Raw genomic sequence first — 25,580 nt, forward strand, 5'->3', positions numbered from 1 at the left:
GGTCTCTGTATAAATATGGATCCAGATTTAAATCTGGAGTTCAGAACCAGATCCAGATATTAATCCAATCTGTAGTCCAGAACTGGACCCGGATTACAACCCAGTTCCAGATCCGACTCCAGATTAGAGTCCAAATATGAACTCAAACTTTAATCTGGACCCAAACCTTTAGAATCAGTATCAATCCGGACCTGAGTCCGGTACTGAGTCCAGAAGAACCTGGAGCCTCACCCTGTTAATCCAGGCCCAGTTTGGCCCTGGTTCTGGTCCAGAAGAACCTGGAGGTTCTGGGCCACTAATCTGTGCCAGGTTTCTGGTCCTTGGTATCCAGAACATCTGAGGCCCAGCAGAACCTGGCCGAGTTCAGATCGGGCCGGGTTCGGTTTGTGGGTCCAGTGTGTGTTCAGTGTGTGTGTGTGTGTGTGTGTGTGTTCCACGTGTCCAGTCTGTGTGTGTCCAGTGTGTGTGTGTTCAACGTGTGTGTGTTCAACGTGTGTGTGTTCAGTGTGTGTGTTCCCAGTGTGTGTGTGTGTGTTCAGTGTGTGTGTGTGTTCCCAGTGTGTGTGTGTTCAACGTGTGTGTGTTCAGTGTGTGTGTGTTCCCAGTGTGTGTGTGTTCCCAGTGTGTGTGTGTTCAGTGTGTGTGTGTTCAGTGTGTGTGTGTTCCCAGTGTGTGTGTGTTCAGTGTGTGTGTGTTCAGTGTGTGTGTGTTCCCAGTGTGTGTGTGTTCAGTGTGTGTGTGTTCCCAGTGTCCAGTGTGTGTTCAGTGTGTGTGTGTTCCCAGTGTCCAGTGTGTGTTCAGTGTGTGTGTGTTCCCAGTGTCCAGTGTGTGTTCAGTGTGTGTGTGTTCCCAGTGTGTGTGTGTTCAGTGTGTGTGTGTTCCCAGTGTGTGTGTGTTCAGTGTGTGTGTGTTCAACGTGTGTGTGTTCAGTGTGTGTGTGTTCCCAGTGTGTGTGTGTTCAACGTGTGTGTGTTCAGTGTGTGTGTGTTCCCAGTGTGTGTGTGTTCAGTGTGTGTGTGTTCAGTGTGTGTGTGTTCCCAGTGTGTGTGTGTTCAGTGTGTGTGTGTTCCCAGTGTGTGTGTGTTCAGTGTGTGTGTGTTCAACGTGTGTGTGTTCAGTGTGTGTGTGTTCCCAGTGTGTGTGTGTTCAACGTGTGTGTGTTCAGTGTGTGTGTGTTCCCAGTGTGTGTGTGTTCAACGTGTGTGTGTTCAGTGTGTGTGTGTTCCCAGTGTGTGTGTGTTCAGTGTGTGTGTGTTCAGTGTGTGTGTGTTCCCAGTGTGTGTGTTCAACGTGTGTGTGTTCAGTGTGTGTGTGTTCAGTGTGTGTGTGTTCAGTGTGTGTGCTGTGGGCGGAGCCCCCGCGCTCCGCCCCGCTAGTCCCCCGCCAGCTGCAGCTCCCCGCCGGCAGAGCCATGGTCTCGGGCTCGGCGGCCGGCAGCAGCAGCTCATGTTGTCCGCTCCGAGGGAGACCTTCCCGGGTGTCACCTTCAGCGGAGCGCCGGCGGTGAGTCCTGTCCGTGTCCGTGTCCGTGTCTCTGTCCTCTGCCTCCGGTTCAGCATCGCAGCTACTTTAGCCCAGATGTTCTCGGTTATTATTCTGACTTTATCTTTATAAATTAATCTCTAATTATTCAGCATCTAAATCTGACAGATTCAGACTAAAAACTCAAACTGGTTTTCCTGAAGTTAAACTAATAATCTGGATATTTAAGTGAAAAGATGCTCTTTATTGCTACTTTTTTAATCTCATGTTATTATCTAACATTTTGCTTTCGGTGGTTTCAACTCGATTTCTGCTGTTTCTGTAATCAGTTTCCGACCTGAAACCAAAATAAATCTTAAATATCAGAACAATAATCAGCCATTGTTCTGGTTAATTTTCTCTCCGGTCAAACAGCCGTTAAAACCCGTTAAACCCGGAAATAATCTGATTTATTGCAGCAGCTCTGGAGGTTCACTGAGGACTTAATCTACTCCAATTAAAGCTAAACTCATTCAGCTCGAGTGGAATAAAACTTATAAAACATCAGAGTGGATGAAATTTGTTGATAAAACAGCATAAACGTGAATTTTCCTTTGAATCCGTTTAATTAAAATATCATCAATTTAACATTAATTTGACCAGAATAGACAGAAACCTCATCAGATTATTATTTAGATTATGTATTTATTTTTATTACTAAGCAATTAGTATTTTTATTCATTTACATTTATTATTCATATGTTTATTTTTATTAGTTATTGTTTATTTTATTTATATATTATAAATATTTTTTATGTATTTATTTAAATATACTGACTGTCTAATATTAGTAAACATAGTCTTCCTTTAATCAGGTGATTCTGGTAGATTTTAAACTTTTTATTTATTAAAAACAAACTAAAAAACTAAATAATTAATATTTTCTGCCTTTTGAGAACCAAAAACTCTGAAATAATTTTCTTCCATACTGGGAATAAAACCCCATAAATACAGTTTATTATGGGGTAGAAACAGGAAGAAATATGATAGGAAACTAATCATATTAATCAGAAATGTAACACCAGCATTGTTTTATTTTAATAAAGATAATTAAACTGCTGCAGAGAATATAATTAATATAATTAATATCCTCTGTGTCGTATCTCTATGATGAATGAATTAATCAGCAGCTTGGAGCCGTTAAATGTTTCTGTCTTTAAATCAGATTTTAGGGTCTGACTGATTATTGATCAGTTCTGATGGTCTAATATTGGATCAGTGAATCAGATTAAACCAGATTATTAATCTGGTTATTCCAGCTGCAGGTGAAACGCCACAGGAAGTAAATAAATCATTTTATTGACCGCAGGAGGATCAGAGGGATCAGCAGTGTGTGTGTGTGTGTGTGTTGCAGTATGTGTGTGTGTGGGTGTGTGTGTGTGTGTGTGTGTTGCAGTATGTGTGTGTGTGGGGGTGTGTGTGTGTGTGTGTGTTGCAGTATGTGTGTGTGTGGGGGTGTGTGTGTGGGGGTGTGTTGCGCTGTGTGTGTACTGTGTGTGTGTCTGTGTGTGTTGCGCTGTGTGTGTACTGTGTGTGTGTGTGTGTGTGTGTTGCGCTGTGTGTGTACTGTGTGTGTGTGTGTGTTGCGCTGTGTGTGTACTGTGTGTGTGTGTGTGTTGCGCTGTGTGTGTACTGTGTGTGTGTGTGTGTGTGTGTTGGGGTGTTGAGTGTCTCCTCGTCTCTTCACCTCTAAAATAACTTCACCAGTGGAAACTGAGTGTATAAATAGACGATGTGATGATGATGATGATGATGATGATGATGCCCCAACCCCCGCCCCCCCAGGAGGCCGGGATGGACCAGGGGGCGTGTCCTAAGGATCTGGGCTCCTCCAATCACCTGCGGCTACTGATGCTCTACATCCTGGTTCCCACCGTCAGCCTGCTGGGGGCGCTGCTGCTGCTGCTGCTGGGCCTGGCCCTGACAGGTAGGGGCCACACCTGGGGGAGGGGGTCCGAACCGCAGCACCGGGTCAGAACCAGAGGGAGAGGAGGGTTAACGTGTCAGGTTCATGTTTTCACTCCAGTTCATCCTGTCATTTTTTATTCTTTCTGTCTACATTTATTGTTTCTTTTCTTTCCTTCAACCGTTTCTCCTCTTTTCATTCTTCCACTTTCTGTCCCTCCATCAGTTTTCCTCCTTTCTTCAACCCACCAACCATCCTTCCCCTGTTTTCCTCACTTCTTCTCTTTCATCCCTCCATCTCCAGTTCTTCTGCTGGAGGACAGAGAGGTGGAGGAGGTGGAGGAGGAGGGATGACACACATGCCGTGTTGATTTAACGCCGTGTTTCTGTTTCTCTGTGCGTGCTTCATCTGGTCGCCATGACAGCGGGGAGTCCCTCGGCCAATCAGAGCCAGGCTCAGTGAAGGAATGTCAAACATTTAGGCAGGTAGTGAAACAGACGCTGCTGTCCTCCCTCATCCTCCTCTCCTGTCGTTTTTAATCTTTTCTTGCTCTGTATCTCCTGCTGCTTCTCCTCCCTCATGGAGTCTCTCCATTAGACGCCTAATGATGCGTGACGCCTCTCCTCCTCCTCCTCCTCCTCCTCGTGTCTCTGCCAGCCTTCGCTCCAGCAGCAGGACAAAGCAGCTCCTGTTGCCATAGATGCTCAGCAGATGTTCCTCTGATTTGATCTCTGAAAATACACTCAGAAAATAAATTTATCCACAGAGCCGCCAAAGGTCAGCAAACCACCAACTGACCCCTGACCTCTGTGGACCAACATCTGGACCATCAGGGAGTTTAGTGAACACATACCTGCTCTACTAAACCTGCAGAAAGTTCACCATGATGATCTGCTGCTGCTGCAAGGACAGACTGCAGTTAGGCCTCCTGACCAGCAGGGGGCAGCAGTAATCAGCTGGTTGGTTATAACCTTGTCCTGCTTGTATGACCTCAGTGAACTTTGACACAATCCTAAAACCTGACATTAATAAGATATTTATGAACATAAAGCAGTAAAGTATCTTCAGTTCTGGAGTTAAAACCAAACGGAGGAAATCAGGACTGAGGTTCTGGGACAGAACTCGTGTTCTGACCTTCAATCAGCTGATCTGGACCTCAGAGTTACTAGTTTTATTCCTGTTGTCCTGTTACTGGGAGGCCAGTATCATCTGCATACAGTGAAACATGTAGCATGTTAGCATAGCATCCAAAGAGGCAGTGATTCAGTCTGAGCTCTAAGCTGATCAGAAATAAGAAATAAATCAATAGTTTCATTGAACTATTCCAAACATCCAGAATCTGGTTTTGTTTTCTGTAGATCAACATTTTATCAGGTTTCTGGTGCAAATATCTTAGTAACTATAAGACAAAAATAACTTCAAAGTTACATTTTATTTAGTTATAAGAGTTTGATCAGTAACTGATGATGACGATGGTGGTGATGATGGTGATGAAGGTTTCCACGTTTTCTCCAGAAACCTTCGTCAGTGAGGAAGAGGAGCAGATCTGTCAATGACTCATTTATTTTTACATTCTCTGATTTCACCAAAAACACTCAGCCGGGTCGCCATGGTAACGGGTCCTTTTGTTTCTTTGTGGGTTTGATAAAATATCAGGAAGCAAAAAACTGAAAACAGAAATTAATGCAGAAAAAAACCTGATTCTGATACAGAGAGTCTGGTTCTGGTTCTGGTTCTAGGTCTGGTTCTAGTTCTGGTTCTGGTTCTGCTTCTAGGTCTGGTTCTGGTTCTGGTTCTAGGTCTGGTTCATTTTCTGGTTCTGGTTCTGGTTCTAGGTCTGGTTCTGGTTCTAGTTCTGGTTCTAGTTCTGGTTCTGGTTCTAGGTCTGGTTCTGGTTCTAGGTCTGGTTCATTTTCTGGTTCTGGTTCTAGGTCTGGTTCTGGTTCTGGTTCAGGTTCTAGTTCTGGTTCTGGTTCTAGGTCTGGTTCTAGTTCTGGTTCTGGTTCTGCTTCTAGGTCTGGTTCTGGTTCTAGGTCTGGTTCATTTTCTGGTTCTAGGTCTGGTTCTGGTTCTAGTTCTGGTTCTAGTTCTGGTTCTGGTTCTGGTTCTAGGTCTGGTTCTGGTTCTAGGTCTGGTTCTGGTTCTAGGTCTGGTTCATTTTCTGGTTCTGGTTCTAGGTCTGGTTCTGGTTCAGGTTCTAGTTCTGGTTCTGGTTCTAGGTCTGGTTCTGGTTCTGGTTCTAGATCTGGTTCTAGTTCTGGTTCTGGTTCTGCTTCTAGGTCTGGTTCATTTTCTGGTTCTGGTTCTAGGTCTGGTTCTGGTTCTAGATCTGGTTCTGGTTCTAGGTCTGGTCGTGGTTCATTTTCTGGTTCTGGTTCTAGGTCTGGTTCAGGTTCTGGTTCTAGATCTGGTTCTAGGTCTGGTTCTGGTTCATTTTCTGGTTCTGGTTCTAGGTCTGGTTCTGGTTCTGGTTTTAGGTCTGGTTTCGGTTCTGGTTCTAGTTCTGGTTCTAGTTCTGGTTCTGGTTCTAGGTCTGGTTCTGGTTCTAGGTCTGGTTCATTTTCTGGTTCTGGTTCTAGGTCTGGTTCTAGTTCTGGTTCTGGTTCTGCTTCTAGGTCTGGTTCTGGTTCTGGTTCTAGGTCTGGTTCATTTTCTGGTTCTGGTTCTAGGTCTGGTTCTGGTTCTAGTTCTGGTTCTGGTTCTGGTTCTAGGTCTGGTTCTGGTTCTAGGTCTGGTTCATTTTCTGGTTCTGGTTCTAGGTCTGGTTCTGGTTCAGGTTCTAGTTCTGGTTCTAGGTCTGGTTCTGGTTCTGGTTCTAGGTCTGGTTCTGGTTCTGGTTCTAGGTCTGGTTCATTTTCTGGTTCTGGTTCTAGGTCTGGTTCTGGTTCTAGTTCTGGTTCTAGTTCTGGTTCTGGTTCTAGGTCTGGTTCTGGTTCTGGTTCTAGGTCTGGTTCATTTTCTGGTTCTGGTTCTAGGTATGGTTCTGGTTCAGGTTCTAGTTCTGGTTCTGGTTCTAGGTCTGGTTCTGGTTCTGGTTCTAGGTCTGGTTCTAGTTCTGGTTCTGGTTCTGCTTCTAGGTCTGGTTCTGGTTCTGGTTCTAGGTCTGGTTCATTTTCTGGTTCTGGTTCTAGGTATGGTTCTGGTTCTGGTTCTAGGTCTGGTCGTGGTTCATTTTCTGGTTCTGGTTCTAGGTCTGGTTCAGGTTCTGGTTCTAGATCTGGTTCTGGTTCTAGGTCTGGTTCTGGTTCATTTTCTGGTTCTGGTTCTAGGTCTGGTTCTGGTTCTAGGTCTGGTCGTGGTTCATTTTCTGGTTCTGGTTCTAGGTCTGGTTCAGGTTCTGGTTCTAGATCTGGTTCTGGTTCTAGGTCTGGTTCTGGTTCATTTTCTGGTTCTGGTTTTAGGTCTGGTTCTGGTTCTAGGTCTGGTTCTGGTTCTAGATCTGGTTCTGGTTCTAGGTCTGGTCGTGGTTCATTTTCTGGTTCTGGTTCTAGGTCTGGTTCTGGTTCTAGGTCTGGTTCTGGTTCATTTTCTGGTTCTGGTTCTAGGTCTGGTTCTGGTTCTAGGTCTGGTCGTGGTTCATTTTCTGGTTCTGGTTCTAGGTCTGGTTCTGGTTCATTTTCTGGTTCTGGTTTTAGGTCTGGTTTCGGTTCTAGGTCTGGTTCTGGTTCTGGTTCTGGGTCTGGTTCTGGTTCATTTTCTGGTTCTGGTTCTGGTTCTGGTCGGGTCCCGCTCTGACCCCTCCCTGCCTCCCCTCAGGTATTTTCGGCGGCGCCCCCCTGGACTCCAGGCTCCTCCTCTCCAACGGCAGCCATGGTTACCATGGCAACAGCACAGCGTCCCCCTCCAAGGCCTCGGTGAGGAGCCAGGTGGGACAGGTAGCGTACAGCCAGAGCACACCTGCTGCTCCGCCCGCCTCTCAGGCTCCGCCCACCGGGCTTCCTGATTGGCTGGCCTCGGTGACATCACTGAGCACCGTCGGGCCGGCCAGCAGCTCCACCCCGGCGCCGGACGCAGGTAAGCCTACCTGTAGCAGGGCGTCAATATCAACAATCTGAATGTTTGATAAAAATCATTAATAAATCAATAATCGATCTTCCTCATTATTCTCTGATTGGTTGTTTTGAATCAAAATCACAGATGTTGTGGTGCCAAAGAGGAAATGTTGGTCAGGAGGTTTTCTGATATTTGTGATGATGTAAGACGTTAATCTCCCACCAGAACCTCCCGACCCACCAGGGTCAGAAAATGGATGGAAGACGTTCAGTGGGACTTTTTGTGACTCGGGTCCATGATGGATTATAAAACCAGGGAACCAAGGACTGATGCAGCCGGCACCAAACTTTGTCACCAATTTGGAGAAAGTTTGCAGTAAAGTCAGAAAAAATGGAGATTTGTTGATTTTGTGTGAATTTTGCTGATTTGTGAAAAACTGTGAGGATTTATTGGTGTCATCTGGAGTCTGAAGGGCCACATAAACAGCTACAGCGGCCCAGATTTGGCCCCCGGGCCTTGAGTTTGACTCCTGTGCTGTAGAGCTTCAGGAGCAGCAGAGCTGGAAGACAACGATTCCCAGAATCCTTCAGGGCTGCAGCCACTTCCTGTCTGTGTTGTTGATTCAATAAAGTTCTGAGCTGAATTCTGATCCGCTGTCTCTGTGGGGACACAGGTGGACCAGCAGGACCTGGACCGGGCCTGGGTTCAGGTCCATAAGCAGCAAACAGAGCAGAGTTTATTTCTGATCGATGATCGATTGATTTAAGATTCCCCTCGTCTCCGTCCCTCTGCTGTCCTCCTGTGTCTCTGTCTCAACGGGACATGGAGGTGAATGCTAATGAGCCTGGCTCTGTCCTCAGCTCTGATTGGCTGCTGGGAGCCGAGCTCTGATTGGCTGCTGGAAGCTCATCAGACTCAGTGGATGTTTAACTTGCAGATGTTCAAAGCTGCTGAGCAGAACCGGACCAGACTGGACCGGGTCCTCTGAGGTTCTGCAGCATCAGGCTGTGATTGGAGGTTAGCGTTAGCTTCTCTGCTAGCATAGTTACTCTGCAGAAAACATTCAGGGGGTGAAAGGTCAAGCTGATGGCGCAGAATCAGGCCTGAACTGAGGCAGACCAGCCGGGTGGTGGCGCCCCCTGCTGGTCAACAGGCTCATTCTCTCCATGAATTTGTTCAGCCTCGTCCCTCTGGTTCTGGTTCTGGTTCCTGCAGGTCGGTGTCAACTGGTCCTGGAGCCTCAGTGCCACATGCTGCCCTACAATCAGACCTGGCTGTCCTCCTCCGTCGCCGTGGTGAAGAGTTCAGAGGTCGACATGTTGCTAAGGTAACCAGTTCACACTGACATGACGCAGCACACTTCTGCTAATAGCGAAGCTAATTTTTAATTTAGCACTTTGAAAACATTTAGCGCACTTAGCTTCCCCTAAAATAATGTTACAGATAAATTCATGAGCTCTAATCTGATTGGTTGTCTCCTGAGCCTTCAGCTAAATAAAGTTTTTAGTTTTTAGTTAGCGTTCCCTCTGGGTCATGACATCAGGACAAATACTGCAGGTAGAGATGGTTTCTGTAGGAGCTGAACTGACTGGACTGAAACATCAGCAGGTTCTGGTTCTGGTTCCTCATCTTTGGGTCAACTGGGTTCAGAATCACTGAAGCTTCTGATGGATCCTAAACATCTTTCTGTAAATGGATTAAATGTTTCCAGTTTGCTGGGTTGTTGTTGTTTCTCAGGTCAGTGGTTCTTAACCTCGGAGCGGGTCGGTTGGGCGGTTCTGGCGGGTTTGGACCTGAACCCGGGCGTTTTGTGCTGCAGGTTCTTCAGTTACCTCAGCAGACTCTCCTGCTACAGACACATCCTGCTGTTCGGCTGTTCGCTGGCGCTGCCCGAGTGTCTGGAGGCCGACGGGACCAACAGCAGGTAAGACTGTTTATCCTAGAGACCTGCTGATGGTTCCCCAAAGGATGCTGGGATATGTAGTCGCTCTGCTATGAAATCCAAACAGCTCTCATTCTCACAACCGACAGACAACAGCTCAACCAGCAGATAAAGCAGAGATTATGTTCAATCCTATCAGGGGAATCAATACCAGAAACTAACGTTTCCCACACAAAGAAGTATCAGAACCACCAAACAGAACATCCAGTCTGTTACATTATGCTGTCAGGCTTGATGTCTAGATTGTGATTATTAATATATTTTCACCTGAACACAGATTAGCTGATTTAAACTCCTGCTGTACTGATGACTTGGTGAGCAGCTTGTCCTGTTTTAGTGCTAAAGAAACCAAAACACAGCGAACTGCGCAGCATGTTAAGGTTATCAGAGTCAATAGCAGCTAGCAAGTTAGCCTAGCATAACTAACTCACTGCTCACTTTTTAAATAAATTAAAACTTTTTCCTCACCTGTTAAATGTGAAACCTTTGAACCTTGTTATCTATGGCTGTCATACGGTTGAATTAGCCGCTAAATATTGCGTCCATTTTTCTGATTCTTTTTGTGATTGTGGTATTTTCCTGACCACCGATATTCCTGACCCAATGAACAGCAGTGGTGCAGGATGAGTCACTGATGTCCAGTCCAGTAATATTTATCCATATACATATATTAATGCTGCTGCCTCGCGCTCTGTCCTTCACTTCCTGCTACTCAGCAGTAGGGGTCAGGTTACATTGTGTTGCATTCAATGTTGAAGGAAAAAAAAGATTCATGCGCTTAATGTCTGATTTGCCATAACTATTTATTGAATTTATCGTCGCCAGCTGGGTGGCAGCAGGGGTGGACACTGCCCCCCCATTGCCACCCCAGTCGATCCGGCCCTGCAAGGCGCCGTCCCCCAGCAGCTGCTGGGACAGAAAATGATCCGGCAGCTGGGAGTTCAGGACCAAGAATAACACACTCACACCATCTGAAATTAGAACACACACATTTACACAAACACACACACCGTCAGTAACAGTAGCTTCAACTCCACATGACCTCTGACCTCTGAGTTCTGCTCCAGAGAATGGGAATCTAATGGAGCTGGGAGCATCTGGTCGTCCCGGTCCAGATGGACCTATGACCTGGAACCCAAGACTAGAACCAGTACCTGTTAGAAATCAGTTACTGCTGGGTCAGCAGGTTTAAATGTCCTGGTTACCATGACAACTGACAGGACAGGCTGCTAGATGTTAGATTAATGGATCCTCAAAGGAATCAATCAATCAATCAATCAATCAATCAAATTTTATTAGTATAGCACATTTCAGCAGCAAGACATTTCAAAGAGCTTTACATCATATCAAACACAGAAACACAAAGCAACATAGAATCAATAATCAAAACACGACATTAAGTCAAGTTCCATCAATAAATTAGTAATTGATTACATTTCAAATACAATCCTAACCAGGTGGGTTTTTAGTTGAGATTTAAAAGAAGTCAGTGTTTCAGCTGTTTAACAGTTTTCTGGAAGTTTGTTCCAAATTTGTGGTGCATAGATGCTGAAAGCTGCTTCTCCTCGTTTGGTTCTGGGGATGCAGAGCAGAACCAGAACCAGAACCTGAGAGGTCTGGAAGGTTGATACAACAACAGCAGATCTTTAATGTATTGTGGTGCTAAGCTGTTCAGTGATTTATAAACTAACAACAGTATTTTAAAGTCTATTCTTTGAGCTACAGGGAGCCAGTGGAGGGACTTTAAAACTGGTGTTATGTGCTCTATCTGATGTTCTCCTGATCAGGTCCGTTTGGTTTGGGTCGGTTCGGATCGCTTTGGTTTGGGTCAGCATGCCGTTTGTCTGATTTTATTGAACAGCTCCTGGGTTCCCTTCAGTTCTGGCTCCGTAGGACAATGTTTAGGGTTCTGGGTCAATAGTTCCTGTTCAGCAGCGGTTTAAAGATGGCGTCGCTGTGGAGAACATGGATGATGCAGCGACTTCCTGTTAGCCGACGGCCTGAGCTTTGGTTGTTCTTGAACTGCTTCAAATCTGATCCAGGGTCCTCTCTCCAAAAACGTCTCCAACTGGTGAAACTCTAGAGTTTATCCTTCAGCCAGTTACCGGGACGATCAGCTGTTGGTCAAGCTAAGGTCTTACAGACAACATGTGAAAACATTTAGATTTAAAACCGGTAAACATGAGAGCATCATCAGCGAATGACTGGACCTGAGATTGATTTAGTCCCAGCTTAGAGTTAGAGTCGAAATGAAACTTTGGCCAAACGGACCACCAGAGATCTAGGTTCGGTTCCCTCCAGGTCCTGTTGGTTCTGTTCTGTCCGGGTTCTATTGGTTCGGTTCCCTCCAGGTCCTGTCGGTTCGGTTCCCTCCAGGTCCTGTTGGTTCTGTTCTGTCCGGGTTCTGACCCGCTGTGCTCCTGCAGGAAGGTGGTTCTGCCCTGCGCGTCGTTCTGTGAGGCGGCCAGAGAAGGCTGTGAACCCGTCCTGCAGATGTTTAACGCCTCCTGGCCCGACTTCCTGCGATGCTCCCAGTTCAACAAGAACGTCTCGTCGCCTTCATCGCCGTCGTCATCGCCGTCGCCCGTGGCAACCAGCGTCCTCACGCCTCCTGCCTGTTTCTCACCCCGTCAGGTCAAGGGAAAACCCTGTGAGTCACGACCACACCTGCTGCTGCTGCAGGTAAACCGTCACATGGTACCATGACATCACCTGTCTGTCTGCTCTCTGATTGGTCGGCAGCTGTGTGTGGCGGGAAGGACAACTTCCTGTGTGCGACTGGAATTTGTGTCCCTCAGAAACTGGTGTGCAACGGTTACAACGACTGTGACGACTGGAGCGACGAGACACACTGCGGTGAGCTCACACACACACACACACACACACACACTGATTGTCTCTAGTTTAAATAGCACGGGAAGTTTTCAGCCCGTTGCCATGGTGATGTGTGTGCTGGTAATTGATTGGCTGACAGCAGGGTGGGGCTTCCTGTGTGTGTGACATCAGCGTGTTGCCGTGGGAACGCCTCTCCTGACCTCTCCCTGACCCCTACCTTCATGCTGCAGGAATTTCGGGTCCGTCAGAACCGCTGGACGGAGCCGCAGTGGAGGATCAGGGCCAGAAGAAATAATCTGAACCGAATCTGGACCGGGTCAGACTGTGAGGATGATGATGGTCTGTCTCTGTTGCAGAATGTCCTGATGAAGAGTTTCGGTGCAACACGGGCCGCTGCCTGAGTCCAGTTCTGGTCTGCGATGGTTATGACGACTGTGGAGATCTGAGCGACGAACTGAACTGTGGTGAGGAAACCTTTAACCTTTAACCTTTAACCTGAACCAACCAGGAAACAGAGGAGAGAGCAGACAGACTGCCACCTGGAGGCCAGAGAGGGGAAAGCAGCAGGAGAAAACAGCCTGCTGGATCCTGGTGGTAACTGGTGTGTGTGTGTTTCTGTGTGTTGGGGTGTGTGTGTGCGTGTTTCTGTGTGTGTGTGTTTCAGTGTGTGACCTGTCCCGGGAGCACCGCTGTGGGGACGGACGCTGCGTCTCCAGGGACTGGATCTGCGACGGAGACCACGACTGCCTGGACAAAAGTGATGAGACCAACTGCTGTGAGTTGCTGTCAGAAACATGAGTTCTGGGTCGGGGCGTTCGGGTTCCACCCGGCAGAAACCCGGTTCTGGTTCTGCTTGTGTCCGCAGCCTGTAGGAGCCAGGGCCTGCTGGAGTGCAGGAACGGTCAGTGTGTTCCCTCGGCTTTCCGCTGCGACGGCGAGGACGACTGCAAGGACGGCAGCGACGAAGAGCACTGCGGCCGGGAGCAGAGTGAGACATCTCTGCATTTCACTCATCTCTGCTCTTCTTTCCTCTGTTCAAACATGAGAAATTAAGACTCAACCTTTAAGCTTCAGATCATCAAAGTACTTTGATCTTAAACAACCTGATAGATTTAAACTTATTAGAGAAGATCTGACCCAAACCAGGCTGATGAACTGAAAATTATTCTTTTTAAATCTTGAATAATTAATGTCCTGATCAGGGGCGTCGCCAGGAATCTTGGGCCCCGTGACAAAAAACTAAATTGGGCCCCCACGCAGCTGCTGTTAAAGTTTGTTGAGTCTATCTGAACCATCAAAAGTGTCTCAATTTTAAAATCTTGCTTTCTTTGGTCCAGAGAAAATCACAGAAATAATCGTAATATTCTGGAATATTGTTCTGCATTCAGCACCAATCAGACACATCTTCTTTATTCCATGTTTTAGTTTTAAACAGAAATCTAACCTGATGACCTCATGATGCCGTAGCTAACGGTTAGCATGACATGTTGAACTTTTAACATGATAACAGACTGAACTTATGTAGAGATTTTCCAATCATTTGACCATTCAGAGCATTTTACACTACAGTCACATTCACTATGCTGCTGATGGTTCCCTTCCTGATGGTTCCCTTCCTGATGGTTCCTCTGCTGTTGTCTCCTCCAGACCCGGCCAGTTGCCTCCCCAGTCAGCCTGGCTGCAGTTCCTCCTCCTGTCCAGCGTGTGGAGCCGGTACCGTTGCCTGTGATCCCCGGAGCAACAACTGCTGTGAGTAGAGAGAGAACCGGTCGTCACCTGAGTCGGGTCCAGACCAGCTGAGGGAAACATGAAGATGTTGGAGAGTAAAACTCCCTGGTTTACAGTTCAGATAGCAGCTGGTGGAGCCCCCTATAGGTCTGACTGGATAACATGTCTCCCCCTGGTGGTGGTTCTGGTAACTGCAGCCTGTCTCCCGCTGCTGGTGGTTCTGGTCCTGACTTCTCTCTGCCCTGCAGCGCGCTGTGAGCCCATCACCCTGGAGTTGTGCATGAACCTGCCCTACAACCAGACCAGCTTCCCGAACTTCCTGGGCCACCTGTCCCAGAGAGAGAGCTCCGTGTCCTGGGAGTCGTCCCTGTTCCCGGCGCTAGTCCAGACGGGCTGCTACCAGTACCTGATGTTCTACGCCTGCACCCTGCTGGTCCCTAAGTGTGACCCGCTCAGCCTGCAGAAGGTTCCCCCCTGCAGGTTAGTGGCTGCGGCCGCTGCTACCCGGTTAGCGGCGGCTGCAGCTGAGTCCCCCGTCCTCCGTCCTGCAGGTCGCTGTGCCGCAACGCCAAGGAGAAATGTGAGTCGGTGCTCGGCATTGTGGGTCTGCAGTGGCCTGAGGACTCCGACTGCAGCCAGTTCCCAGAGGGCGGAGGAAACTCCACCTGCCTGCTGCCGGAGGACGGAGTCGACGGTACGGTTTGTCCTGATGATGATGCCGACGTCTCATCTAACTCTGAAACCTTGATGCTGCTGCGTTGCCATGGTTACAGAGTGCTCCCCCAGCCACTTCAAGTGCCGGTCCGGCCGCTGCGTCCTGGCGACCAAGCGCTGCGATGGACACCTGGACTGTGACGACCACAGCGACGAGGACAACTGCGGTGGGACGGAGTGCAGACGGCGTCCTCCTGTCCTGCTGTCTGTAGTCTGACCTGCTGCTGTCTCTGCCTCAGGCTGCTCTGAGCGCGCTCTGTGGGAGTGTCCCGACAGCACGCTCTGCATCAAGCCCACCATGATCTGTGACGGCTTCCCAGACTGCCCCCTGCAGGTGGACGAAGCCAACTGCTGTGAGGCTGTTTCCACTTCATAGACTCATGTGACCTTTGAACTTTAAGTGAGGTGACCCTGAAGCACTAAACATTAGTTCTGCTAATGCTAAGCTGCTCTGCCTTAGCATTTAACAGAATTAAATGCTAAACACAGTACCTAGTGGCAGCTAAAGCTAAGGTGCTTTTCTAACATGGTTTTTAGCAGAAGCTAATTTTATAGCATTATATTGACCCATGTTGATTCTCGCTGCATGTGACAAGGTGAGAAAACTCAGAACTATTCAGACGTTCATTCTGGCAGGAATTTAATGAACAGCCTGGTTGAAGGGATTCTTCTGTATAACTCATCTGTATATTTTCTATTTGTTTAATAACGTTTCCTAAAAAATGAACATAAGAAAAAGAAAAGGAAACAGTTTATCTCCCTTCAAAATAAGAGCATGAATATAGACGTCTGACTACTTGAGGAAGAAATCAAAAACCAAAACTTCAACACAGACGTCAAATTTTATTTAACTGAAAGTTTATAAACCAGCCAACTTCAAAATGTATCCAGAAAATGAATTTAAGGGAAGCTAAGTTCGCTAAATGTATCAGTCAGTAAAATGCTAATGAGAAGATTAGCTTAGCTATTAGCGTATTAGCAGAATGTGGCGACCTCTGACCTTTAGTAACACAAAGTATCTCTTCATATTGGTGCAGGTAGAGCCGTGTTTATGGAATAACTTGTTGTTTTTATGGATCCAGCCGCCTGCAGCGATAACGAACTGGCCTGTAACAACCACCAGTGTGTTCATCGGACCCTGTGGTGCGACGGGACCAAGCATTGCTCTGACAGCTCTGATGAGTGGAACTGTGGTACAGTCACAGATTTATTCAGATGATTAAAGTTGGTTCCTAATAGATCAGTGGATAAATTGGAGCTGCAGAGATAAACATGCACTGAGTGAAGTAGTGGTTTTTAGTGACTGTAGGGGGCGCTGTTGTAGTGACCAGCTGTTAGCTGACGGATCCTGTGTCGATCTTCGTCTCTGCAGTCTCTCTGTCGGATCGGTCCGGTTCGGTTCTGACCGTGTTTAAGACGGCAGCAGAGTATCAGGTCTGTGCCGACGAGTGGAACCCAGACCTGAGCAGACTGACCTGCAACCAGCTGGGACTAGGGTAAGGTTAGTAACAGACCAGTCAGACCAGTGGCTCCCTCACCTCAGCACTGGTTCGTTACCAGTTCATTCATCCGTCTAGAGCAGAGTAACTGTACGGAGCTCCTCCTCAGGGCCCCGTCCTCGGTGTCCATGGTCCCTGACCAGCCTGGCGTACCGGGCCGGCGCCGTTGGTTACACGTCCATCCAGAGTGGAACCTCAGAAACGGTTCTGCTCTGCAGGCCCGACTGGAGAAGAGAAGGTACCACTGATGAAAACTTGAGTTTATCCCACAGTGAAGAGCTGTGCCACTTTACTGTGGAGTTATTCAGACGTGAAGGAATGGACTAACGGATCAAATGGTCCTGGTTGGTTATGAACTGTGATTTATTCTTTTCACTAAAACAAACTGAATTTAATCCATGAGAATCAAACAAGAAACAAATTCTGTCTCTAATATCTCGTTTCTTAGAGTCACGTTCTCCCGGACAAGCCCCCAGTTTATATAAAACACAGCAGAGATACAAATATTGGGGGCTTGTCCGGGATCCATTCATGTTATAAATCCTCTGGTTCTGTCTGGATTTTGATCATATTTCTATGAAAACACAGAAAACCGACAATCAGATCTGATTAGTTCAGTTCTGGTTCTCTTTCCGTTTAATTTAGATTTTAACAAGAAATAAGTTTAATCACCATAACTACGCACATGACACTCAGCTCTACATTATGATGTCACCAGGTGACCTTTGACCCCATCCAGTCACTGAACAGATGCTGGGAACAGATCAATGAGTGAATGAGACAAAACTTTCTATAGCTGGAGAACAGAAGCTGAAGTTTTTATCTTTGGACCTAAAGAGGAACGATCTAGAGTTATAGATCTAGAGAATTAGATCTAGAGTTATAGAGCTAGAGTTGTAGATTAGGGTTGTAGATATAGAGATGCAGATCTAGAGTTGTAGATTTGGAGTTGTAGATATAGAGTTATAGATCTAGAGTTGTAAATCTATATTTGTAGATCTATATTTGTAGATCTAGAGTCAGCATGCAGCTTCAGTTTTTATAGCTAGAAGCTAGAGATCAGGTCCAAAACCTGGGAGCAGTGATGACCTCTGACCTCTGACCTGAGCCTCCAGAGCCACATAAAGTCTTCTTGATCCTCCTGTAATCTGGAACAAACTGCAGTAAACTGCTGACCTGCTGAAACGCTGAGCTAATGAAATGTTTCTCTCAGCTGCTTGTTTCTGAAACCTGCTGTAACTTTTCTATTCAGTCTAATCTCTACGTTCAGTCTGGCTTATGTAGATCTATAGCCAGCCTTTGACTGGTCCAGACTGGTTTCCTGTGATGTTCTCCAGTAAAGTGGTGTCTAATCTGTGTGTATTTCCTGTTTGTGATGGTCTGGTCTCCTCCAGCCACGCCTGCCACTCCAGGAGGAGAGTTTCTGTCGGCTGCTCCAGACCAGGTAACCGTCTCCCGCAGGACGATTCGGACCTGGGTTCATCCTGACGTTGACCTTCTGTCACCCTCAGAGTGCGGTCTGCGTCCGGCGCCGGCCCTCCGTCCTCACAGGAAGAAACGGATCCTGGGGGGCCGGGTGTCGAGGCGCGGCGCGTGGCCCTGGCAGTGCTCGCTGCAGAGCGGTCAGAGCGGACACGTGTGCGGCTGCGTCCTGATCGGCCGGCGCTGGGCTCTGACGGTGGCTCACTGCTTCGAGGGGTGAGAGGCCGGCTCCGTGCGTCCGGTTCTGGTTTCTGATCCCAGCTCATCTGGACCCGGTTCTGTCCACCAGGAGGGAGAACGCGGAGCTGTGGAAGGTGGTTCTGGGCCTGACCAACCTGGACCACCCCGGCGCCCACAGTCAGACCCGCAGCGTTCGCTCCATCGTCGTCCATCCGCGCTACAACCGGGCCGTGGTGGACTACGACATCAGCGTGGTGCAGCTGGACTCTGAGGTCAGAACCTCCAGAACCACTCCGACCCAGATGGAGACGGCCAGTTCTGACCAGTTCTGGCTCCTTACAGGTGGAGGAGACGGCCCACGTCAGGCCGGTGTGTCTGCCCCGGCCGGGTCAGCTGCCGACCCCGGACTCCTACTGCTACATCACCGGCTGGGGTCACATGGGCAACCGGAGTGAGTAGAGGCTGGTCGCCATGGCGATGGGGTCATCAGACCCGGACCAGAACAACCAGAACCACAGATATACACACTGTAGATATACACAGATGTACGTAGATATTCTCCCACTAGACGCTCCACCTGTCACATTCAGCCAATCACACGGCAGTAAATCGATGATGTCACGATGTTTTCATACTTTATAAACTGACAGTTTTAGGACTGAAAGATTATTTTGGTTTAATTATCAATAAAGAATTAAGGAATGCAAAAATATAACAAAATGATACCAGAATAACATCAAAATATGAGAATAAAGTTATAATATTTAGAATAGTAATACAACAATAAAGTAGTAATAAAAGTTATTTTAGAAAAATAAAGTAATAATTTTACACAAATAAAATATTAAATGAGGATCTTATAAAGTTATACTTTTTATTGGTTTACAGATAAATAAATATTTAATCTTTAAACATCAACATTAAATTATTATCAGAAACAGTTTTAACTGGATTTATAAACCAAAACAAAAGCAGTGAACAGATTTATGAATTAATAATTAAACCTGGAGTTTCTTCAGTCACACAGTGAAGATTACCGACCCAAACCGACCCGTTAGTCCTGGTGACCTCGGTTCTGACGTTTCTCTCCAGGCAGATTCTCATTTTCAGTCAGACTCAGATTCACGTTTTATAAAAACCACAAAATAATAATATCAACACAAACCAGTTTGATGCTCTGACAGCTGCTGAGTCCAACGGTAACACCGAGCGTCAGTCTGCAAAACGTTTCAGTCTCTAAAACGTTTCAGTCTCTAAAACGTTTCAGTCTGCAAAACGTTTCCGTCTCTAAAACGTTTCAGTCTCTAAAATGTTTCAGTCTCTAAAATGTTTCAGTCTCTAAAATGTTTCAGTCTCTAAAATGTTTCAGTCTCTAAAACGTTTCAGTCTCTAAAATGTTTCAGTCTCTAAAACGTTTCAGTCTGCAAAACGTTTCCGTCTCTAAAATGTTTCAGTCTCTAAAATGTTTCAGTCTCTAAAACGTTTCCGTCTCTAAAATGTTTCAGTCTCTAAAACGTTTCAGTCTCTAAAACGTTTCCGTCTCTAAAACGTTTCAGTCTCTAAAACGTTTCAGTCTCTAAAATGTTTCAGTCTCTAAAACGTTTCAGTCTCTAAAATGTTTCAGTCTCTAAAACGTTTCAGTCTGCAAAACGTTTCCGTCTGCAAAACGTTTCAGTCTGCAAAACGTTTCAGTCTCTAAAACGTTTCAGTCTCTAAAACGTTTCCATCTGCAAAACGTTTCAGTCTCTAAAACGTTTCAGTCTCTAAAACGTTTCAGTCTCTAAAACGTTTCAGTCTGCAAAACGTTTCAGTCTGCAAAACGTTTCAGTCTCCAGTGAGTTTCAGTCTCTGTGGTTTAAACTTTAGCCAGGAATGACGGGACGTTTCCACAAACCTGCAGGAGGAAAACAGTTTTCCAGCTCATCTTCTGTCTATTTCTGAATCCTGGACAGACTGAGAGAGTTTCTGTTATTAACTTTATATTTAATAAATTTTCCTTTGGCCTCTTTGACTCACAGCTTGTTATCAGAACCAACCGAGTCCAAGTTCCTCCATCATAATCTAGATCTGTTTCCCAGATTTTATTCTGAATTTTACTATTTCTGACCAATGGGTTCATATTATATCACATTTATAAAGATTATAAAACATTTATAAACATTATAAAACATTTATAAAGATTATAAAACATTTATAAACATTATAAAACATTTATAAACATGAAAACAGAGTAAACAAGATAGAAAACAGGGTAGAAACAGGAGAAAACAGGGAGAAACAGTAGAAACATGGAGTAAACATAAAACAGGGAGAAACAGGAGAAAACAGGAGAAACAGGGAGAAACAGGTAGAAACAGGGAGAAACAGGAGAAACATTATAAACATTTATAAACATTATAAAACATTTATAAACATTATAAACATTATAAAACATTTATAAACATTATAAACATTTATAAACATTATAAAACATTTATAAACAATATAAAACATTTATAAACATTATAAACATTATAAAACATTTATAAATATTATAAAACATTTATAAACATTATAAAACATTTATAAACAATATAAAACATTTATAAACATTATAAACATTTATAAACATGATAAACATTTATAAACAATATAAAACATTTATAAACATTATAAAACATTTATAAACAATATAAAACATTTATAAACATTATAAACATTATAAACATTTATAAACAATATAAAACATTTATAAACATTATAAACATTATAAACATTTATAAACAATATAAAACATTTATAAACATTATAAAACAGTTTTCTGGTAATCCCAGAAAACGTCTTTCTGTCTTTCATACGTTTTCTCAGTTATAAATATCTCCAGATTATTTCCGTCCAGATTAAACTTTTCAATAAAACTTGTATATTTATTAGATTTAAATGTTTCTGTCAGGATTTTCTACTTTGTCTGGTTGAGAGGATCTCTGCTGCTTTTCTAAAGAAAATATTTGATCTTATTATTGTATCTTAAAATAATTTGTTGGGTTTACGGATCGGTATCAGTCCAGTAATAATTAATTAAAGGAGCCATCTTTGTTACATTTATCATACATTATGTCAAATGCAGCTTGTTCCAAGTTTCCATGTTAGTTTTGATTTTAGTGATTAGATTTGGACTATTATTATTTCATGAGCCATGATGATGTAAACAACATGGATCATTTTCTGTCAGCTACAAAAACAAATAGAGATGTTGTGTTTATTATAACATCATTAATAAAGTGATAATAAACACGTTTAGCTGCAGGTTGCAGAGCAGAGCTGATTGTTTTCCTCTCAGCGTTTCTGTTTCATCAGAAATAATGAAACGTTCATCAGATCCAAACATGACAGACTGTTTTTGTCTGGTTGTTTTTCTCTGATTGTTTTTCTCTGGTTGTTTTTCTGGTTGTTTTTCTCTGACTGTTTTTCTCTGGTTGTGTTTTTCTGACTGTTTCTCTGCTCATGTTTCTCTCTGTGATGTTTGGGTCGCAGCAGGTCTGAGCTGAAACTGGACAGGAAATGGAGGAGAGCAGCTTTAGTATCAGAAGATACAGATCAGTTGAATGTTCCCACATCACTCAGCCGTTCACCACTTCACTTTATTTTAACAAACAATAAAACCAAACAGAACATTTTAAGCAGTAAAGGGTTAAAGGTCATCCTGTCCCTGTGGAGTTTATCCTTCCTTTCATCAGATTCTTTGTTTTCTCCTCATGTTGCAGAGAAACAGCAGTGAAAACCTTTCAGCTTCTCTGTGATGATTTGCTAAAAGTCAAACAGGAGAGTCTGAAGAGCCAGAATGAGAGCCATGTTTCCTGTTTTGTCCTGAGCACCTGAACGCCTCACGGTGTGTTTCTGTCCTCAGTGCCCTTTAAGCTCCAGGAAGGTGAGGTCCGCATCATCTCCATGGCGCAGTGCCAGTCCTACTTCGACATGAAGACTATAACTCCCAGGATGCTTTGTGCCGGATATGAGGCAGGAACCGTGGACTCCTGCATGGTACCAGATGCTCTCAGTGTGGTCAGTTCTGGGTCAGAACCGTCTGTAGAACCGGCTGTGTGTTTCAGGGCGACAGCGGCGGCCCGCTGGTGTGCGAGGAAGACGAGGGTCTTCGCTGGACGCTCTTCGGCCTGACGTCCTGGGGCAGCGTCTGCTTCAGCAAGGTGCTGGGGCCCGGCGTGTACAGCAACGTGACCCACTTCACGGCCTGGATCCAGCAGCAGATCTACGTACACGGCTTCCTGTCCGACTGACGCCGACAGGAAGTGATGTCACTGCTGGCGTCAGACCTTCTGACAGTGCCTGAAACCACAGAACCAGAACCAGAACCTCTGCATCCGTCACACTGGACCACCTCACACACAAACATTCATGTTTTCATTTCCAACCAGATGGGTCCCAACAGTAAATAATGGCTGGTCCCACTTCCTTTATTTTCAAATTAAGAGCGTTTTCCTCAATCTAAGCTGCATTTCAGTCACAAAAACATCCTGAATGTTTTTATTAATTATGTTTGTTGTGTTGAAGCTCCTGATTCTGAAACATTTTGTTTCCAGTTTTCAGAAAAATTTAAGTCAAAACTAAAATCTTTGTTTTTATAAATTTAATCTGGTTTAAAGTCCAGCATAAATGTCTCTGTGGTGTTTAAATAGTAAATAATTTAAAAAGCCTCCATTTAGACCTGGAAGGTCTTTTAACAGGAACATTTTCTTTTAATAGAAATTTTATTTTTGTTAAGATTAAAAATTATTTTTCCAGAAAAACTTAAATGATCAGAAACGACTTTCTGTCTCTTTCAACTTGTTCCTGAAATTTTCTGCATTTGAGTTTGTTTATTGAAATTTGACTAATTGAATTGATGAACAACGTTAATCACTGAGGACTCAACTTCCCACAATGCTTCACTCTGTAGGGACTGTGATCAAAGGTAAAACCAGCCTGTCAGTAATTTGTTAATAATAACAGCTGATTAATAAAAATCAACTGAAATGAAAAAAACATTTCTAATTTAAAAATTATTTTCAACATCACGTGAATATTTGATCATTTTAGCTAATTAAGCATCTTTGCATAAACACAATGGCTGATATTTAAACAGTTCTGAATGAAACCGACACGCAGAAAAGTTGAAGAAATTCTCGACATTTACAGCTTTCCTACACAATCATGTTATTACGGTTTATCTAAAATATTCATTTGATCAAATAATCAAGAGCAAAAAGACATTCAGACCTGTTTATTAGTAACAGTAGAACATTATAGATAAGGAGAAATGTAAACAAATCTAACAAACTATTAAATTAGCTAACTATTTAAACTTTACAGCTAAATCATATTTTTCTGCATTTCATTTATAAATATATCACTAATATGAAACCGTTTCTCTGTGATGTGAAGAACAGATGTAGCAAACTGACACCATCTTCCTGTTTTATATGAAGGCTAGCTCTGTTAGCGTTAGCTCTGTTAGTGCTAGCTCTGTTAGCGTTAGCTCTGTTAAAACCAGCAGATTGATTTTAATGATAATCATTAAGGTTTAATTATTCTCACAAACATAGAATAATTGAATGAAAATGAACACCATGTTTAATTTTATCTGAGATTGTTAGCATTTAACTCAACTAGCTTAATGCTAATAGTTTGTTTTAGCAGAAAAAAGCGACAAACTCATCTTTAAATCTTTACATTCTCATTTAAAACATCTTCAGTCATAAAACACATAGAAGTTATAACAGTTTAAAACAGCACAATTTATTATTTTTGGCACAAATGAACCGTAATAAAGGAGATCAGTGTGTTTATCTGACTGACACTATGATTCATAACAGTTAAAATCATTTTTAGTTACAAATATTTAAAGTATTTATAATATAAATACTTTGATGAAGTAAAGTTTTCTGTTTGTTCTGGTAAATATTCATCGTTTTGCTGAATCCATGTTGTAGTTTCCAGATTTATTAAAGCTTTGGGTTCTGGACTCGACTGGATGCTGAATGTTAAGAACATCCAGAACATTCAGAACATCCAGAACATTAAGAACATCCAGAACATCCAGAACATCCAGAACATTCAGAACATCCAGAACATCAAGAACATCCAGAACATTCAGAACATCCAGAACATCCAGAACATTAAGAACATCCAGAACATTAAGAACACTAAGAACATCCAGAACATTAAGAACATTAAGAACATCCAGAACATCCAGAACATTCAGAACATCCAGAACATTAAGAACATCAAGAACATCCAGAACATCCAGAACATTCAGAACATCCAGAACATCAAGAACATCCAGAACATTCAGAACATCCAGAACATCCAGAACATTAAGAACATCCAGAACATTAAGAACACTAAGAACATCCAGAACATTAAGAACATCCAGAACATCCAGAACATTAAGAACATCCAGAACATCCAGAACATCAAGAACATCCAGAACATTCAGAACATCCAGAACATCAAGAACATCCAGAACATTAAGAACATTAAGAACATCCAGAACATTAAGAACATTAAGAACATTCAGAACATCCAGAACATTAAGAACATCCAGAACATTAAGAACATCCAGAACATTAAGAACATTAAGAACATTCAGAACATCCAGAACATCCAGAATATTCAGAACATCCAGAACATTAAGAACATTAAGAACATCCAGAACATTAAGAACATTAAGAACATCCAGAACATCCAGAACATCAAGAACATCCAGAACATTCAGAACATCCAGAACATTAAGAACATCCAGAACATTAAGAACATTAAGAACATTCAGAACATCCAGAACATCCAGAACATCCAGAATATTCAGAACATTAAGAACATCAAGAACATCCAGAACATTCCTCCGCTGTTTGGGTTTCTATCAGTGTTTGCTACAGATTTTTGTACATTGAGCTTCTCACAGGACTGTTTGTGTTTGCGTCTCTGTGTGTCTGTGTGTGTGTGTGTGTGAGGTCATCCAGTCACGCGTTCAGGTCGTGTTTTGCGTCCTGTTTCAGCCCTGATCAGTTTGTTGCCATGACGACCAGGTAGCGTCTGAAAGGCTTGTTGATCTGCTGCCTCTGGTGTTTTGGTGAATATTTGTTTGTATTTTCTGTTTATGGCTCTAATAAATGGTCCCACAGTCAGTGGGTTTGACTCACCGCCTGTCTGCACATCTTTCCACTTCCTCTCCAGCAGGAAGGAAACCAGCAGCTTTTTATAGACGGGATCAGACTGAAGATGTGTCAGAAATATTATTATTACTGGCATAAACCATCATATAAAACGTCCACAGATCAGTTATCAGCTCTGAGATCTTGTATTAAACTAAAACAATCAGGAGTTTGTCTCCAGGTTTTGGTTTAATCTGAATATTAATGTTTCACATTTTATTTAAGTGAACATGTGAAAACATCAGCGGCGCCATCAGGACAGAACATGAGGAAACTCATCATCCTGCTTCTGGTCCAATCTGATCGGAGCATGACGAGTCGAACCAAAACGTTTTGGTGCCTCCTGATGTTCCTACCTGCAGATGAAGCTCATCCTTCCAGCTCTGACCTTTGACCTTTGACCTGCAGATGTTTGGTTTGCTGGAGCTCAGCTGGAGGTTTCATCCTCTAATCTGATGGTTATTAATCATGATCTCTGGTTCTGTGTCCAGCTTGTTCTGCTGATGGTCGGAGGTTTAACCGGGTCAGCAGATCCATCTCTGATCCAACCTTTATGATGAGGGTTCTGGTCACGACTTAAATATTTCTGGGTC

At 44.2% G+C, this 25,580-nt stretch overlaps 2 protein-coding genes across 2 annotated transcripts; both read left to right on the forward strand.

Moving 5' to 3' along the window:
• The first annotated feature begins 1,304 nt into the window (after positions 1–1,304).
• On the forward strand, positions 1,305–23,779 carry corin (corin, serine peptidase). Its single transcript, XM_028010491.1, has 24 exons — positions 1,305–1,503; positions 3,307–3,448; positions 7,184–7,441; positions 8,636–8,747; positions 9,240–9,344; positions 11,789–12,012; positions 12,105–12,218; positions 12,554–12,661; positions 12,862–12,972; positions 13,063–13,185; positions 13,845–13,946; positions 14,174–14,405; positions 14,477–14,619; positions 14,699–14,806; positions 14,879–14,992; positions 15,722–15,832; positions 16,012–16,135; positions 16,248–16,376; positions 17,533–17,582; positions 17,650–17,836; positions 17,910–18,072; positions 18,143–18,251; positions 21,687–21,820; positions 21,889–23,779. Exons 1-24 carry the CDS (start codon positions 1,447–1,449, stop codon positions 22,072–22,074), a joined length of 3,246 nt encoding a protein of 1,081 aa, XP_027866292.1. The 5' UTR covers positions 1,305–1,446; the 3' UTR covers positions 22,075–23,779.
• On the forward strand, positions 23,766–24,975 carry LOC114140611 (uncharacterized protein PF11_0213-like). Its single transcript, XM_028010706.1, has 2 exons — positions 23,766–24,590; positions 24,672–24,975. Exons 1-2 carry the CDS (start codon positions 23,808–23,810, stop codon positions 24,783–24,785), a joined length of 897 nt encoding a protein of 298 aa, XP_027866507.1. The 5' UTR covers positions 23,766–23,807; the 3' UTR covers positions 24,786–24,975.
• The last annotated feature ends 605 nt before the right edge of the window (positions 24,976–25,580 follow it).

The sequence above is a fragment of the Xiphophorus couchianus genome, chromosome 24 (assembly GCF_001444195.1).
Source record: "Xiphophorus couchianus chromosome 24, X_couchianus-1.0, whole genome shotgun sequence".
Taxonomy (NCBI): domain Eukaryota; kingdom Metazoa; phylum Chordata; class Actinopteri; order Cyprinodontiformes; family Poeciliidae; genus Xiphophorus; species Xiphophorus couchianus.

Bases quoted from the DNA above. Each gene is read 5' to 3' on its own strand.
- corin (XM_028010491.1), top strand. From the start codon at position 1,447: ATGTTGTCCGCTCCGAGGGAGACCTTCCCGGGTGTCACCTTCAGCGGA. The intron at 14,406-14,476 runs GTTAGTGGCTGC...TCCGTCCTGCAG, and splicing joins CAGAAGGTTCCCCCCTGCAG to GTCGCTGTGCCGCAACGCCA. The intron at 18,073-18,142 runs GTCAGAACCTCC...GGCTCCTTACAG, and splicing joins TGGTGCAGCTGGACTCTGAG to GTGGAGGAGACGGCCCACGT.
- LOC114140611 (XM_028010706.1), top strand. From the start codon at position 23,808: ATGCTGAATGTTAAGAACATCCAGAACATTCAGAACATCCAGAACATT. The intron at 24,591-24,671 runs ATTAAGAACATT...AACATCCAGAAC, and splicing joins ACATCCAGAACATTAAGAAC to ATTCCTCCGCTGTTTGGGTT.